Source organism: Cynoglossus semilaevis, chromosome 11 (assembly GCF_000523025.1).
Source record: "Cynoglossus semilaevis isolate Cse_v1.0 chromosome 11, Cse_v1.0, whole genome shotgun sequence".
Lineage (NCBI taxonomy): Eukaryota > Metazoa > Chordata > Actinopteri > Pleuronectiformes > Cynoglossidae > Cynoglossus > Cynoglossus semilaevis.
Window position 1 is genome coordinate 1,214,008 of NC_024317.1, and position 16,960 is coordinate 1,230,967.

A 16,960-nucleotide genomic window follows, 5' to 3' on the forward strand; every position below is an offset into this window, starting at 1 on the left:
CCCCCCCACGCTCCCCTCCACTGTTGTCTCGGCAACTCTACCAACGTAACGTTGTACCCAGACTGGGGAAGTTCCCGTGTGCAGTGAACTCAGTGAAGAGTTTGTCGTACCTACAGCGTCCTCACTCTCCACAGCCGCCGTTTGGAGGTTCGATCCCCGGTGCAGAGGCGCGCTGATCCCGTCACGGAGCCACAGGCCTCAGCTGGCCGCACGAACGTCTGTGTCAGTGTCCGAGGCCTCGGCCTCATCCGCAGACCCGGTCAGAGAAGGGTAGGGTCTCTTGTGGTCCAGGTTGACGTAGGTCACCTTCAGACTGATGTAGTGTTCTCCCTCCAGACAGGACAGGATGTGCTGGACCTCGGTCACCAGGCTGTGGAACGAGGGTCTGCACTCCGGCTCCGGGTCCCAACACGCCAACATGACTGTGTACCTGTGGGGGGGTAAATATATATATATAAATATATACAGATGATGGACAGACAGAAATAACAGCTACATATGATCATAAACTGAAGAAATAATTAGATTAATTATAATGAATTACTATTAATTCTAGTTTTATATTTATATATGTGAATATAAATGTAAATATATATACAATATAGTGTATATATAATATATATACTATGGTGTATATATATATACATATATATATATATATAGACTAAGTGTCATATATTTGTTTTCAGTGAAGAGGGCGTGTGATATTGGCTGCGTGTTGTGTTCGTGCGTCTTACAGGCCGTCAGGACAAAACTGGGGCTGCGGGAGGCGACGGCCCTTCAACAGGTAGTGAGTGATGTCATACGGGTCGACCTCCGGATACGGACTGGCTCCTCTGGTTAACAGCTCCCACAGTAAGATGCCGTACGACCACTGAAGGACAAGACGATCGTTGACGTGGAGTGAAGTTACAAAGCTGAGGTTCGTGTGACGCCAAACTGAACTCACCACGTCTGACTTGGTCGTGAACTTCTGAGTCTGCAGACTTTCTATCGCCATCCACTTGACTGGCAGCTTGACCCGTCTCTGATCCTGGATGCTGTAGTATTCCTTGTCGTAGATGTCCCTCGCCATGCCGAAATCAGCCACTTTAACGGTGAAGGTTTCGTCCAGCCTAAAAACGGAAAACAAACGAATGAACGAGTCAACGTTTCTGAACAGATATTTGCGATAGAACACACAGTGTTAAACATCAGATAACTTATTCTCCGAACTAATTTTCCGGACAATAAGTCGCACCTTTTCTTTTTCTTCATCCTTTGTCTGGGTTTGCGACTTATATTTAGGTACGACTTATATATTTACCGTAAATATATAATTTCACATGTTTGTTATTTTTACATTAACAGCCACTAGAGGGCACTCTAGGCTTGTTTACCAGTATCTGCTACTCCTGTAAGTCAGATTTTTATCATCCTTTGGCTGGTGCGACTCATACTCAGGTGCGACTTATGGTCCAGGAAATACTTTAATAAAGTGGAAGTTGAATTGAAAGGAAAACCTCAGTCTTCACTCACATGCAGTTCCGAGCAGCCAGGTCTCTGTGGACAAACTTTTTCTGGGCTAAATACTCCATGCCCCGGGCAACCTGGAGTCCAAACCCAATCAGATCTTTCACTGTTGGGTTCTACGGGGAATAGAAAGAGAGATAATCAAAGAACAGAATGATGCGATCATCCATCTCGTGGTGGATTGTTATCAATTATTAAAAGAAAAACCCAGATGACAAAGCAAATAGCTGCGGTGATCACTCTCTGCGGGTAATTTACCCTTTTCTCTGAACGGATAAAATGACGCACATCGCCGTGCTTCATATACGGTAGCACCACTAGAGGGAGCCCTTCTTTAGGCAGCATGATGCCCAGCAGAGAGAGGATGTTGGGATGGTGGAAACCCTTCATGATGATGCCTTCTCTGAGGAACTGGTCCACCTCCCCCATGTCTGTGATCCCTGGGTCAAACACAGACATCAGACCAGGACTTTTTCACTCAGTAGAAACCAGTGGAAACCTGGTTGGTTTCTATGGTGAATGTGGCTCAGTACTCACTGTTCAGTGACTTCACAGCACAGTGGATCTCCTGCTTTTTGCTGTCTATCAAGTGTCCATGATAAACTGTCCCAAAGTGACCTGGAAACACAGACGTCAAGGACTTTTAGGGAGGACGTGAAGAAAGGAAGGACGTGAGGAAGAAGCGAGGACGGAGTCGCACCTTTGCCTATGATCTGGGCGTACTCAATCCTGAGCATCTCAGCAGGGATCAGCACGTCCTTCACCTCCTCCAGCAGATCTGAGCTCAGACTGACCACGGACATGTTGTCTCGTGACACCAAAGGCATGGCCAGATGATCGGCGCTGGCCGTGTACAGCAGCCCCTGGAAGGCCATTCCCCCCGAACCGGATGTTTGATACGACACGTCTGGAAAACAAGTCAAAAACTAAGAAATCACAAGCTGTAATGGTCGTAGCTGTAGGGATGTGCGATATTAACTTTTTGCCAATATCCGATATTCCGATATTGTCCAAACGTTAATGTCCGATTCCGATATCAACCGATACCAATATCGCGGGGCAGTGGTGATTAAGGAAGTGTCAACTGGTCCTTGAAATTAAAGCAGTGATAATGTATGTAATAAAATGAGCTGCAATGCTGCCACCTAGTGGCTTTCACTTTCACATACAGCTGTTTTTCCCCCAAATCTTGTTTTAGGGCACCCAGAGATTGCGTTATCAGGTTTTCATTAGCGGAGAAAAATCTCGTAATGATTCTTACAGATATTACATAATTATGCTAATATCGGTCGGCTGTTATTATCGGACATCCACATTTAACTGACTTCAGGTTCACGGTTAAAAAGCCTTGAAATGCATTAGTATCTTATTCTGATTGTTCAATTCAAACATTTACCGCCCTCTGGTGTCATACCTCGTCGATAATCACCTGTTGGTGACAACTCCCTGGCGGAGGACATGCGACTCCGGGACAACAATGTGGACAGGCGGTTCTCTATGATGGCTGTAGGGACACAGTCGGAACGTGCAGTGATGAGGCGTCCACACAAACCACTGCACCGCAGTACCAGTTCCCTCCACCTGAGTCAGTGCTGGATTTTTCAGTACTCACCTGTTTTCTTCTTCTTCAGCTGGAACATCGCGACCAGAGCCAGACCGGCACCGAGGACCAGGGCGGCGATGATGCCCAGCACGATGCCCACGATCACAGTGGTGTTGTTGTGATAGGCTACGGTTCCCACATCGTACGCCTCCCCGTTGACAAACACCTGCAACAGTGGAAGAGGTCAGAGCTGGGGGTCAAACTGTGGTTCTAATAAAAAAAAAACCCTGGGACTCGAACCATCTTTATGTTGTTTGACTGTAAGGCAGGCGACTAACCAGGCGACTAACCACTTAAAAATGTGCTCTAACGTCATCCAACTTAATGTTTAATAGTGAATGAGTGAAATTATTCTGATTATTTTCCAGAACCTTCTCGACCCAACAACACATTTCAGGTTTTACTTTATTTTTATAAAATACTTTTTCATGTACAGTGATGAAGTACTACTGTATCTTAGTAGTCGGTACTTTACCTGGACAGGTGAACCCTCACTGGGGATGACCAGTCCTTTAGGGATCCTGCAGGTCAGCTCGTTGGACAGAACCTGGACGTTACAGTACACGCCGTCGATGGTCATGGTGATCTTCATGCACGAACTCACCGTGTTCAGTTTGCTGTGCTGTGAGAGAAGGTCAAAGGTTCAATTATCTACACCAGCTCCAGGTTTGGGAGAGGATTTGGAAAAGGCCTGGACTTTGTTCCAGGTCCTGATGGCGAACGCTGTAACGAAACGTGAGGTGAAACAGAATTATGCAAACGTACGTGCAGAGAAACTTCGGTCTCTCCTGTTTTTAGAAGTAATTTCCTTTCATCATTTTCAAAGGGAATGACGTTGGCGTCTGGATAGTAGTCAAAACGCTTCTTCCACAGATTGTTCCTTCCATCCATGTGAATGGAAATCTCTCCAGAGTCGGATTTTTCCTCTTCAAAAGCCGGAGCCCAGCACTCCATGTGTGTGGCGTTTCTGCTGCCGCTGCACTCCTTCAAAAATAATGACGTAAAATTATTGACAGAAATGCATCGGCTTCACAGAGAAATCAAAGGAAAAGTGAAAATCTGTGTCTTCTTTAGCATCATGGCTACAACAACAAAAAGAATCAAACTCATCTGGTCAACATTTTTTATTACAATTTTGAAAAGAATCGGATTTGACTTACGTGTCCAAATGATTGTGTCAACGTATTTAACGGGTTTCTGGGCGTGTACTGGACAACTACTTTGTGGGCGGAGTCAAGATTTTGACCTTGTATGACCAGTTTGGAGCCACTGCAAGTCAAATGAAAAAAACAAACAAAAACATACACAACAAATAGTTACCGTATTTTCCAGACTATAAGTCACTCCAGAGTATAAGTTGCACCAGCCAGCTAGAGTGCCCTCTAGCGGCTGTCAGTGTGAAAATTGTATATTTTAATATATAACTCACACCTCAGTATAAGTCGCAACTTATAGTCTGGAACAGAAAGTGAGCGGAGCTTTAACATCATCGTTACTTGTTATTTACAAAAACTGAACTATTTTTTATGTTTCAGGGAAAGGAAGAAGTAGAGTCGCAGAATCTGTAGTTGAAGGACTGATCCTGATACCGATACTGTACACATTGGTATCGGATCATCACATCTTCCTACCTCCTGAAGCTGCAGTTTGGTTGGACAGTGTTTATCACCGGGTTCTTTCTGTAGGAGAACGTCTTGGAGGTGGTCACCCGAAAGCCGTCGATAACGACTTCCACAGGAACCGACTCTATTTTTGTTGCAGACGCCGTGCGGCAGATGATCGAGGACAGGGTAGCGCCCCCTTCAGACCCTTCAGACACGCTGTGTTTAATACAAATCGTGTTTTAACAAACAGGAAAGTTGGAAGAAAAGTCTACGTCCATTTAAGGACGTCCGCTGGACTCTCTCACCTCTGAATGCTACACTTGTTGTTAGCGAAGAAGACGTCTCTCCGTACGCCTGAGTTCAGGAACCGGCCCGTCAGATTTACCGTTGTTCCTCCGAACAGTGGCCCAAAGTCAGGACTGATCTCTGTTATACTCGGTTCCTGATTCAAAACAACAGAAAAAAATATTATATTCCACCTCGGAGTCAGGTTTAATAATTCCACCTCCTCCTGTCATATTTCAGGTTATTCTCACCACGAAGGAGAATCCGTTGCTGCGTGCCACGCCGTCGATGGTGTAGGCCCCCCCCGCCTTCTTCTCATGAACTTCCAGTGTGATGTTGAGGTTCTGTTGTGGACTTTTTTCCAGAATTTTACACACTAACCTAGAATTAAAAACAACATGATAACGCAAGCTCTGGAAAAACTTAAAATAAAAATCTAAAAACACATTTCTAGGTGAAAAATAGTTTTTTTTAATTATACAATAATCAGTGTCAGTTACATAAAAAACAAATCAGAAAATCTAGAGATTTATCAGAAAGGATGAGTGGATAAAACATGATGAGATAAAATAAACATTTATAAATACGACAGAAAATGTGTTTCTGTTGTGATGACCTACTTTCCTGACTATACGTCGCAGCAGTGCCCTCTAGTGGCTGTCAGTGTGAAAATAAACTATATATTTTAATGTATAAGTACATGGACCTGAGTATCAGTCGCTAACCCAGCCAAAGGATGAAGAAAGGTGCGACTTATACTCCAGAGAATACGGTACTCGGTGCTACTTACACTCCTCTGCTGCTCTTCTTAGGCTGGATCGTGCACACATTCCCAGAACCCACTGTGATGGTGTGGGTTTCACCACTAACGACAGCAGAACTCAGAGGAGACTGAAACTCCCAGCCACACAAGGTAACTTCTGTCTCACCACCCACAGGGGCCGTTTGAGGGAAGAACTGAAGATAACAAAAAAAAATTAAAACGTAACCATATTATCGTGAATTGATTCAAAATCAATACAAATGTGTGACAATTCTCATCACGTCGGTTGTGACCCAGTAATAAATCAAGACGTCAGGTCTCTACGCATCAGTGACTGAAACGGTTCTGTCTAAACATAGCTCTCATGCGTTGCGTTACATAATTAGCTACAGTTAGCCGCAGCTAGCGGTGGATGTACCTCTGTTATGATCGGTGCACAAGAGTCCTTGTTCCACTGTGAAGTGCACTCATGCTGCCTGGAGCAGATCCCTGAACACCACCCACAGCTCATGAAGCGTGGTGCTGTCAAACACGCCGAGCATGTTATAAAGTGTGCACACCCTGGACCTGCAGAGGGCACTCTAAACATCTACATGAGGGAGGAGATCAAGAGAACATCTGGTAAATCACAAATAGAAAAAAAAAAAAGAATAAATGAGGAGATGGTTTACCTCGTATGAAACCATGTTTTTTTACCTTATTTTCAACCACAAAGAGAAGTGAATCTTCTGGATACACAGCTGCGGTCCTCGACACCGCCGTCTCCCCCAGAGAGTAGTTCGCAAAAACCACAGGTTCTTGCACGGTAAGAATCACCTGCGATGGTGAGAAGTTTTTTTTTTAGTCAAATATATATATAAGAAATTAACACATATAACGGCTTAGGCAGTGGTTGTGAAACCATGGAATGTCTATCAAAGGTGGTACTTGGGCTCCCTCTAGTGGTACGTAGGGTTTTAAATTTTGTTGGAACAGCACTGAGAAAACCGTGAAGGTAAAATTAAAGGTTCAAAAATACTGCAGTACTGGCCCCAAACGGGAAATGTCCGCAGGAGAGAATCAAAATCAAGGGAGAATATTACAGCGCCCTCTGCAGGTAGGAGTGAACCAGCTGAACAGAGCATTTATATATGTGTTTTCATCGCTGTGTCTGTGCCTGATATACAGTTTAATATTGTTTTATTGTTGGTAATAAATACTTTCCTTCACGTACTTTGCACAGCAGTATTTGAACAGTGATCAGACTTGGAGTAATTAGAGAGAGACTTTTTAACGTACCTGCAGTATTCGTCCATCTGAAGTACCAAAGTGGCCCAGGGTGTGGCTCCCTGTGATGGTCACCAGGACAGCCGTGAACAGGACGTCTGTCATCTGTCTGTTGAACAGATCCACCCTGTAGTACGGCTGCGACACCAGGGTGGGCTGGGCCGTGCACGTGTCGTTACCCTCCGAGCTCTGGGCAAAAAAAAAAAAAAAAAAAAATGTTGTCATGTATTTTACATTTCATGACTCCAGCACACACAGGGTTAATGATGAGAACACCCTGGGGTGTAAAAAGGTAGACGGCAGAAAAAAAAAAAAAAAAAGAAAAAGAAAATGTGCGAGGAAACTTGGTTAAATCCATTTAGGGAGGAAGTGCTCTGAGCTGCACCTCCAGTCATAACAACAGGATATAAAAGGTCCAGGATCGTAAAAACAGCTGCGGCTGCGGCTCCATATGTTGAACACAGAGCACGGACACACAGCCGTGTCTCTGAGTTACAGAGAAGGGAACCCTTCAACCAACACTGCCTTCTTTTCTTGATATTATTTCTGAACTCACACAGATTTGTTTTCAGGAACTCTGAGCGGCGTCGTGTGCTGAGCTGCTAACACCCATAAAAACCTAGCGCTGAGTTGTAGCCGCTACTTGTAAAAGCATCAACGGAAGTTTAGAGCTGTAAAAAAAAGAAAAAAGAAGAAAAAAAAAGAAAGAAACACTAAAGCTGAAGTGTTGATCTAAACATTTCCAAATGTGAAGAACAGACGTGCGACTAGAACGACGCCCTACAGAACAAAACAGGTTTGGTTAGAAATGAAAAAACTTAGTAAAAAAAAAACCTGAATTTTTCCTGAAGAGAGTTTTTACTGATGTTGGTGTCATTTAGTCATTTAGGATCAGACAGAGCTGGAACTTCATGGTCATAATGTTATTGGCCTTGTTTAAATAAAGAGGTGGGGTGGTTGGGGGGGGGGAAAATACCACAGGGAACACCGTTGGTACTGTAAACTTTGAGGACGCTCCAGAGATGATTTAGATCAGGGTTAGATCACGATCAGGTCAAACTGATCAGAATATTCTTTTTGAACACCTTTTTACGCCACAGTTCATCCAATGATCAGTCAGTACAGGTGACGACATTTGAACACATTGTGGGAAAGTGTTTTTCACTGAGCGTAAAAGTATCATCAACTTTAACTTCAGTTTTTTCTTATCACCGAAGTGACAGGATCGTAAAAGTATCATCAACTTTAACTTCAGTTTTTACTCCCTCAGAACGAGCTCTCCCCTACAGAGGGCGCTACAGTGGATCTCCATATTATTATTATTATTTTTATAAACCCACAGTAAACAAAATAAACCAGGTGTTTTCTCTCTCACTCAGACAGAAAATTAAAGAGAGGGGTTTTTTTTTTTGTAGGTTGATTACGTCTACACAAGAAACTGGAACCAAAACAAAACCAGAAAATCAGTCGTTCACGACAGCGAAGGCAGTAGAATCCGATCAGAAGACGTTTGTTGATGAACCACAGACCACAGTGACTCCATCAAACCATTTCTAACTAACAATTACATTAATGAGTGTGTTATTAATTATTATTCCTCCAACTTCACATCCATTTAATCCCAGACTGAAGCCTGTGTTCCAGCCAGGTGCGCAGTGATACTGACCCTTTGCCCCCCCCCCTCCTCCCTGAATTCCACCTTTTTATCAGCAGGATTTATAACTTTGTGTTTGTTGGCACACATTCCTGCACAGAACTGAGCAGCGTGAAAGCAGACGACCACACCTTTATTATTTGTCCACAAGTGCGGAGAGAACGGACGAGGATTCAACGTTTGAGCCTTCACTCAGAGCAGGAGGAGGAAGAAGAGGAGGAGGAGGAAGAGGAGGCAGACGCTGCTCAGTGACATACACACACACACTGAACCGCGGTAGAAAATACAAACCCCAAAAAAAGACGTGTTATAACTGGAACAAATAAGAAGGTTTACGCTCAGTGGGAAATGACGTGTCAGTGTAGGTCACACGTCTGACTCACCCACCTCTCCCAGGTTTGGTACCTGGTGTACTCACACACACACACACACACACACACACACTCAGCCGTGCAGATTTACTCAGGTCAATGTAATATAAAACTATAAGTTTAATGATGAACGACGTGGCCTTTTACACACATTTGTTTTTCTGTATTTGTCACTTCCTGTCTGGACAGATGGGACTTTGTACTATTCTTAGGCTCCACTGAGTACAACACACACACACACACACACACACACACACAGACAGACAGACAGAGCCACTCACCTCATGAGGGCAGCTCTCACACAGCTGGAAGTGACACAACCCTCTGGACAGCTGCTCGCTGCCGGAGCGACAGCACGCCTCCACGCCACTGTCGATGGCCAGGTTCACTTTGTTCATAGGGAACGCGCACACGGCCGAGTTCCTCCCGGGTCGACCGTTCTTGTCCACTTCTGCAAACACTCCGTACAGAATGTCTTCCCTCTCGTCGACCCCCAGCTCCTCGGCCAAGTCCGTCCCCGCTCGGCCGAAGTACGCCGCCTGCAGCCCGTTGTACACGATGTCTTTGAAACCCTCTCGCCGCCGCCGCCGCCGCCTCCTGCGCTTGGGTTCGAACTTGCACTCTAGCACCACCTCCCTGTACATCCACACCTCGGGGATCAACACGGGCAGTCGGCCCAGGCGGGTCTGGAAGGCCGAGTTGCTCCTGAACGGATCTTCTCTCTGCAGCGACAGGAAGTAGACGTAGTCTTTGGTGGAAAAGCTGTAGATGTAATTAATCCTGTAGGAGTTCTGCAGCGCGGGCAGCACCGTCAGCCCATTAGTGACCATGTGGAAGCCATCTTCGGTGGAAAGTGGCCTCATTACCGAGATGGACCTCCTGGGATACTTCTGCGCCACAGTTTCATCCACAGACGCTGCAACAAAAAACAAGGAGGTGGCTCCCTGCTCCACGATGATGGCCTCGGTGCCGGACGGACTGGCCAGACAGTCTGGACAGTCGGTGGCCGAGTTCTGCTCCTTCTTAAATAAACACTGAGGCTCAGGTTTCTCAGCCGTAACGTCCACGAAGTGACAGATGCCGTGTTGAGTGCTGCCGCAGATGTACAGGTACGGCAGAAGATATTCAGCGGGATCCAAGAGCAGGACCTCGTTGTCCGTGTCCAGCAGATCCTCGGGATCCGTGTCAACGTTACACACCCAGCAGGTCTCGCAGTCCGGGCTGTCGACGGGTCCGGTTCTTACTTCCCATTTCTTGTCCAAAGAATAGTTCACCGCCTCGATCACATTCTGACTGCCAACATACACCTCCGGTTGGTGCTGGTCCCAGTGAACCACCAGGTTCTGCACGGGTTTCTCTGACTGGAAGTAAGGCAGGGAGTATCTGACGGTGAAATCCACCGGCCGGCGAGGAGCGGTCGGACACGCGTGCTGCCCCCGGGCCACGTGTGTTCGTATCAACATGCATACTGTCAGCAAAGCAGCCCAGGTGACCATCTCCACGTCACAGCCCACCGTGGTTGAACGCTACCTGTGAGACACTTCTCTGGAGTAGAACATTCTGGATCGCCAGCTGGAGCACTGCCAGGGAGGACAGACGGACAGACAGACGGACAGACGGACAGACAGACAGACGGACAGAGAGACAGACAGACAAGGAATGTTGAGATTTTACAGGAGCACAGACTTTAAAACATTCTAGCAGAGTTTTGATGTGGTCTTCACTGAGGACAGTCGACTCATCTGTAATGCAGACAGAAATGTCTGAAGATAAATCAACTGTCGTCCTAAACTGACGTAAACACTCGGTAACAGAACTGCCATAAAAACCTAAAGCTCAGGAGGTAATAAAAAAAAAAAAAAAAAAAAAACAGCTTGTGAAGACTGGATACAACCTACTGAGGGCAGGACGTGACATGCTGCAACCTGTGGTGCAACTGTGGAAATGTTCAGGACACACGGACCAGTCCCGGGGAAACACAGGTTCAACTAAGAGTAATGTCAAAAAGTAAAGAAAAAAAAATATATAAATATATATATATATAGGAGAGAAAAAAACAGGGTATAAATCCGGTCCGTACTGGTCTCCGGTAAGTTAGGAGTTACGTAAAAGTTAGCTCAATGAGAATATATCATGTAGTGTGACAAACATCTGAAGAGGTAAATCAATGTGAAGTCATTCATAAATGCAGACCAGCCCCAGTTTGATTTAAACAAAGTCCACTCACCGCACCGTCCACGGTGCTGAGTTCTTCCGGTGGCTGTAAAAGTCCGGTCCGTGACGTCCCCACAGTCGGTCCACTCACTCACCTGACACAGCTGGAGTGTCACTGACATACACTTACACTGACTGACACTGAACCATCCTCGACGGCGTCAGTTACTGTGGCTGGAAAACGGGATATCACTGTCGCCTTCAAAATAAAAGCCGCGTAATAGTTGATATGAACACGAGTGGAGGAAACGTTTCGTTTCTGGGTTTTTTTAAAAACCATTTCATATGTCAAATCATATAAAACGGTTTAAAATTTTATATACAACAGCTCATCAAGGCTACTACAAAATAATTAACTTTATTTCTGAATGCTTCCAGTGTGTCTTTATTTACTCTCTTACAACAAATCAAATATATAAACAACAAATCACACGTTTAAACATAATTTTCTTATTTTTTAAACTTTTAGAATTAAAAAAAGTGACAAAGTAGAAACATAAACTGAACAGTGTCGCCACAGGTTTTATGTAGTAAGTTTATGATGTAATAAATAAAATGAATATTTTGAAGCCCATTATTAAAACAATTAAGTCTAACCTGTGTCTACGGCGGTTTAATGAAACGAAGACTGTATGACTTAATTTGACGATACAAAAACCGGAAGTGAGCTGTTTCGTTCTAACTTGACAGAGTTAGTCCTAAAGTGGGCGCCGTCACGTCAGGCCGCGCCCGCAAAAAGGAAGTATGACACGGTTGCGAAATCTGGCACTTCAAAAAAAGAAGAGGAGAGAAAAGATGGAATAAATAAATAAATAAATAAACAAACAACACACACGTCGTTTCCGGTCCACAGACACACCGGAGCTCCGAGTTCACCGAGGCGTTACCGGACGAAGTTCCGTGGAAAAACGAAACAGTGTAACCGAAGTTGACGTGTATCGTCCGGGAGTTTGGCCAAAATCACATTGTTGTTGGATTAGGTATGAAATGACTCTTGAACCAGTGACCAGGCAGCGACGAGTGGAATGTTTTTTCACTTTCCACTCGATTAAACACGTTTAAAGCCGTGATGAAAACAAATGGAGAGTAAAATGTGAATTTTATGAGCCAGAAACAGGATTAGAGTTCAACACTGATCTATATATGATGTTAAATAAAGTAACCACCAAGTCTTAGGTCAGAGGTCAGCGACCTGTGACTCCAGAACCACAAATACAAATAAAAAATTACAATGAACACAGTACATATTATATAAGCTTTTTGATTTTCTTTTTTCTGTGATGGAGACACTGTGTCCTCGTGTCCTTCACTTGTCCTCCTGTAAACAAACCTACAAACATGAAGATGTTTTTCTTTGCCTACAGCTGTGTGTGGGGAGGTTTACTGAAAACGGCCTCCGGTAAATGAACCACACGGGGGCAAAATGAAGCTGAGGTCATCGCAGGTCAACCTGAGTCCTCACACACACACACACACACACACACACACACACAGCTACTGCATCAACAACTACTTCACAAATCAATGTTTTTATATTGACAGTTTGTATTACTGTCACTTTAGGGTGAAAAAAAACCAAAATAAATGATTAAAGGAAAAAGTGTTTCTAATATATAAGGTATTAAACATGTTTTTAGTGTGAATAATGAATCTACGCCAGTTTAAAAATGGCAGCAGTGGGAAACACAAACATCTGATGATCAGAGTCAGTGACAGAAAAAATAAATCAATGAAAAGATAACATCAAGGAAATGAAATAAAAAACCACAACTCCTTACACTGGGTGTTAATAACATCTACATTAAATTCTACAGACAACAAACAGTGTTTTTATAACTGTATATTTGAACAACGAGACACTGTTCTTTTTTTATCTCTTCCTGTTTCTCAACAAAAGGAAATGATTTGTATGAATGAATGTTTTCCACGAGCATTTGATAAAAAAAATAAAAGAACTTCTGATAAACTCATTATTATTTTGTCTATTCATTAAGTTGACTTTAAAGAAGCAATAAATACATTTAACATGAAAATATTTTTTAAATGGAATGTATAATTCTTGGTCGCCATGGAAACACTTAAACAATAAATATGAACAAGTACAAAAGTCCATGATGAAACGAATAAATACGAACAAGTACAAAAGTCCATGATGAAACAAAAAATAATATTGAAACTTTTTCAAGATAAGTATTATTTATTTACACTTATTAAAGTTATAGGTGCTGCAGAAATCATAGGCACCAATTAATAAACACCATTAGCGCCACCCTGTGGCTTACTTTTTTACGACTAGATTGTTGCCATAATATTGTTAGGAAAAGAAAAACGAGGCTAAAAAAAGGTGAAAATCGCTGCCATTAGCATTGAATTGTATTTCACTATATAAATACGACAATAAGTTGTGTTGAAATTAATCACATTTTCACCCGAAATTCAACAAAAATCCTACCTGTTCTTGATCGAAAGTTACTATTATTCCTTATTGAGTCTACTAATATATAATTATAATTCCACAACGTTCACCTTGACCAGGAAATCCAAATTTGTCAGATTTTACAGTTGAAAAAAACCCTCTTTATGATACACTCATTTGTCGCCATCTAGTGGCCAGTTTGAAAACAATCTCATGCTTCAACTACCAACACCAGAAACGAAAGTGAAATATTTTCATTCAAAGCTCTGACTCGTCCTTGTCTGTCAGTTCGTGAAGTTCTTTCGGTTCTTTCGGTTCTTTCGGTCTCTCTCCGGTACAGAACCGTTGGTACCTTTCACTGCTGACGTCACTTTGTCCTGTTTATACTGGATATACTGTGTTGGATTTCTGCAAGGTCATCGTCATGTCGAACCCTGGTGAAATCGATGAAGGATTCTATTCCAGACAACTGTAAGTGACGTCATGGTTCGTTACAGACCAGTAATGTTGTGGCCGACACACAGACTCACCTGGTCTCCGCAGGTACGTCCTGGGTCATGACGCCATGGAGAGGATGGCCACAGCCGACGTCCTCATATCCGGCCTCGGTGGTCTGGGAGTGGAAATAGCCAAGAATGTGATCCTGTCTGGAGTGAAGTCCGTCACGGTCCAGGACCAAGGCCTCACGACGTGGACGGACTTGTCCTCACAGGTACTGACACCTGGTACTGACACCTGTTTACAAACAGAAACTCCTGAAGGGACGCATCTGTGATGCTGTCATTTTAGTCACGTGACTCGTTTAAAATGACTGGAATGAACAGTTTGATGTGAGTCAGGAAATGTTTGACATTAGGAAATAACAGGGTTTTTTTTGGATGATAGAAATATTCACATTTAAATGGAATTAAAGTGATACGTTTGTGTGTTTTATTACAGATTTGACATTAAAACAACTTCACCGTCAAGAGTTTCATTTTGATAAAGAAAATTCTGTCACATTCGTTCAATAAAATCATGATAAATCTTTTAGATAAAGTTGGGGTTTTTTTGTTTGTTTTCTTGCAGTTTTTCCTGAAGGAGTCCGACCTCGGTCTGAACAGAGCGACGTATTCCCGCCGACAGCTGTCCACCCTGAACCCACACGTGCGCGTGTCAGAGTACACTGAACCAGTGGACGAGGACCTGCTGCTCCAGTTCCAGGTCCTTGAAAATAATGTTTTGTAAAAGTTTTCATCAAATGAACTCCACTGTTACAGTTTAGTTATTATCGCCCGACCGCTTCTGTCCTCTAGGGGGGGCATGGCAGAAAATAATTGATAAACACTGCATTAACCCATCACCTTAGTGAACGGGCCGCACTTCACGTCCTCAACCACCAGGGCACCACTGCGTCGGTTGATATTGGAGTCGGAAATTAAGTGTTTGGACGATATCGATATCGATATTCTCTAAACGAACCCTTGTTTAAAACTTTCAGGTGGTCGTTCTGACCGACTCCTCGCTGGACGATCAGAAACTCTTCGGTGATTTCTGCCATTCGCGTGGGATACGGTTTATTGTCGCCGACACTAAAGGACTCTGTGGGTAAGTGGGAAAAAAAACCAAAAACCAAAAGTGTCAGAACTCCATGAGGTCAACGTCCAGTTCTGAGAAACAGAATTCATTTCCAGACAGTTGTTCTGTGACTTTGGGGAGGAGTTCCAGGTCCTGGACCAGGACGGAGAAGCTCCGGTGTCCGCAGCAGTACAGAACGTCACCAAGGTAGGGTCGGGGGTGTTTTTAAAAATATATACAGTATATATTTTCATTACATTAAATAAATTCCCTACTCATTTTTTATCCCAGGGAACGTCGGGAATGGTGGTCTACACCGATGAGAAGCACGGACTCCCTGATGAAGCCATGGTTTCTTTCTCTGATGTTCAGGGAACAACGGAGCTCAACAACCAGGGACCTGTTCACATCACATACCTCAGTTAGTGTCGCTGCGTTAGGATCATTCCAGTTCCATTTACCGGTAGTTTAATTTATGATGAACTCCACCTTGAAAATCTCCAAACTTCCCTGAAGAATTTAGAGAAGTTCATTCAGGGTAAATGGAAAATTACACACATTTTACAGTGCACTGCAGGTGTGTGCAACCTGTGGCTCCCGGGCTTTTAGATGGACCAAATGTGTGGCTGATTTCTGTGTCAAATGTCACAGTGAAACAACATGGTGTCACTGCTCTCTTCAGTGGTGCTTCAACATGAAACATTCTACATGTTACAGTGCCACCTATAGACCAGATTATTTATTCTACCTTGTTTACCCACAGGCCCTCACTCCTTCAGCATCGGAGTCACGTCGTCGTCAGTGTTCGGACACAGTGGGACGGTCACGGAGGTCAAACAGTCGCGCCGACTCAGCTTTGTGAGCTCCAACTCCAACTGATCTGTCAAAAAAAAAAAAAACTGGAAACATTTCTATCGGATGATTAAATGTCTGCGTTTCATTTTTACAGAAACCTCTTCGTGAAGCTCTGCTGGATTTCAAACCTTTGACCACGATTGACTACGTGAAATGGTCGAGACACGAAACCCTGCACTTGGCCTTTCAGGCTCTTCACGACTTCGTGAAGAAACATCAACGTCTCCCAGGGATTCGCTCCGAGGTTGGTGACGCCCGGAACTGTCCAGTAGTCTTCACTGCTGAAATTCTTCTTTTTCTTTCGGCTTTGTCCCTCTTTTTTTCAGGAGTTGCTACAGCAAATTATTGATTGAAATTTTTTTTTGAATCAATACGACAAAAAATTTTTGAAAAAAAAATTGTTTTGAAAATTTTTTTCTTGAAAATTGTTTTTTGAAATTTTTTTTTTCTTTAATTTTTTTTGAAATTTTTTTTCTGAAATTTTTCTTGAAAAATTGTTTTTTGAAATTTTTTTTTCAACTTTTTTCAGTAGTTGCTACAGTGAATCATTGATTTCCATCTCTCCCTGTTCTCTGCATCTCCTCCTCTGACTCCAACTATCTGCATGTCCTCCCTCACTGTATCCATATATCTCCTCTTTGATCTTCCTCTCTTTCTCCTACCTGGTAGCTCCATCTCTAACATTCTTCTACCAATGTATCCACTGTCCCTCCTCTGCACATGTCCAAACCATCTCAATCTGGCTTCTCTAGCTTTTTCTCCTAACCCTCCTGTCTGTGTTGTCCCTCTAATGACCTCATTCCTGATCCTGTCCATTCTTGTCACTCCTAAAGAGAATCTTAGCATCTTTAACTCTGCCA

General features: G+C 43.5%; 2 protein-coding genes across 3 annotated transcripts in view; one reads left to right on the forward strand and one right to left on the reverse strand.

Moving 5' to 3' along the window:
• Positions 1-6: 6 nt before the first annotated feature.
• Positions 7-13,206, reverse strand: LOC103385716 (macrophage-stimulating protein receptor-like). 2 transcript variants are annotated; one of them, XM_008319680.3, is made up of 21 exons: positions 11,286-13,206; positions 9,340-10,638; positions 7,046-7,222; positions 6,464-6,583; positions 6,186-6,356; positions 5,795-5,961; positions 5,256-5,385; positions 5,025-5,161; positions 4,747-4,935; positions 4,276-4,384; positions 3,881-4,099; positions 3,591-3,737; positions 3,125-3,281; positions 2,942-3,016; positions 2,213-2,419; positions 2,050-2,130; positions 1,771-1,952; positions 1,519-1,628; positions 950-1,115; positions 738-874; positions 7-430 (listed from the first exon to the last, which is right to left on the reverse strand). In XM_008319680.3, the coding sequence occupies exons 2-21, from the start codon at positions 10,552-10,554 to the stop codon at positions 199-201; spliced, it is 4,128 nt and encodes a 1,375-aa protein (XP_008317902.1). In that variant the 5' UTR covers positions 10,555-10,638; positions 11,286-13,206; the 3' UTR covers positions 7-198. The 2 variants fall into 2 exon arrangements, with proteins under 2 accessions (XP_008317902.1, XP_008317901.1); XM_008319679.3 differs by having other exon boundaries at positions 2,927-3,016; positions 11,286-13,205.
• Positions 13,207-13,494: 288 nt separating this feature from the next.
• The window catches only part of LOC103385727 (ubiquitin-like modifier-activating enzyme 1), a 22,671-nt gene continuing 19,205 nt past the window's right edge, over positions 13,495-16,960 (forward strand). Inside the window, 8 exon segments of the mRNA XM_025060038.1 lie at positions 13,495-14,159; positions 14,232-14,400; positions 14,757-14,891; positions 15,169-15,275; positions 15,362-15,452; positions 15,537-15,666; positions 16,009-16,103; positions 16,195-16,437. Of these exon segments, the coding sequence (XP_024915806.1) occupies positions 14,113-14,159; positions 14,232-14,400; positions 14,757-14,891; positions 15,169-15,275; positions 15,362-15,452; positions 15,537-15,666; positions 16,009-16,103; positions 16,195-16,437 (1,017 nt within the window). The 5' untranslated portion in view covers positions 13,495-14,112.

Bases quoted from the DNA above. Each gene is read 5' to 3' on its own strand.
- LOC103385716 (XM_008319679.3), bottom strand. From the start codon at position 10,554: ATGGTCACCTGGGCTGCTTTGCTGACAGTATGCATGTTGATACGAACA. The intron at 7,223-9,339 runs GTGAGTGGCTCT...TTTTTTGCCCAG, and splicing joins GTGAGAGCTGCCCTCATGAG to AGCTCGGAGGGTAACGACAC. The intron at 3,282-3,590 runs GTAAAGTACCGA...CCACTGTTGCAG, and splicing joins GTGAGGGTTCACCTGTCCAG to GTGTTTGTCAACGGGGAGGC.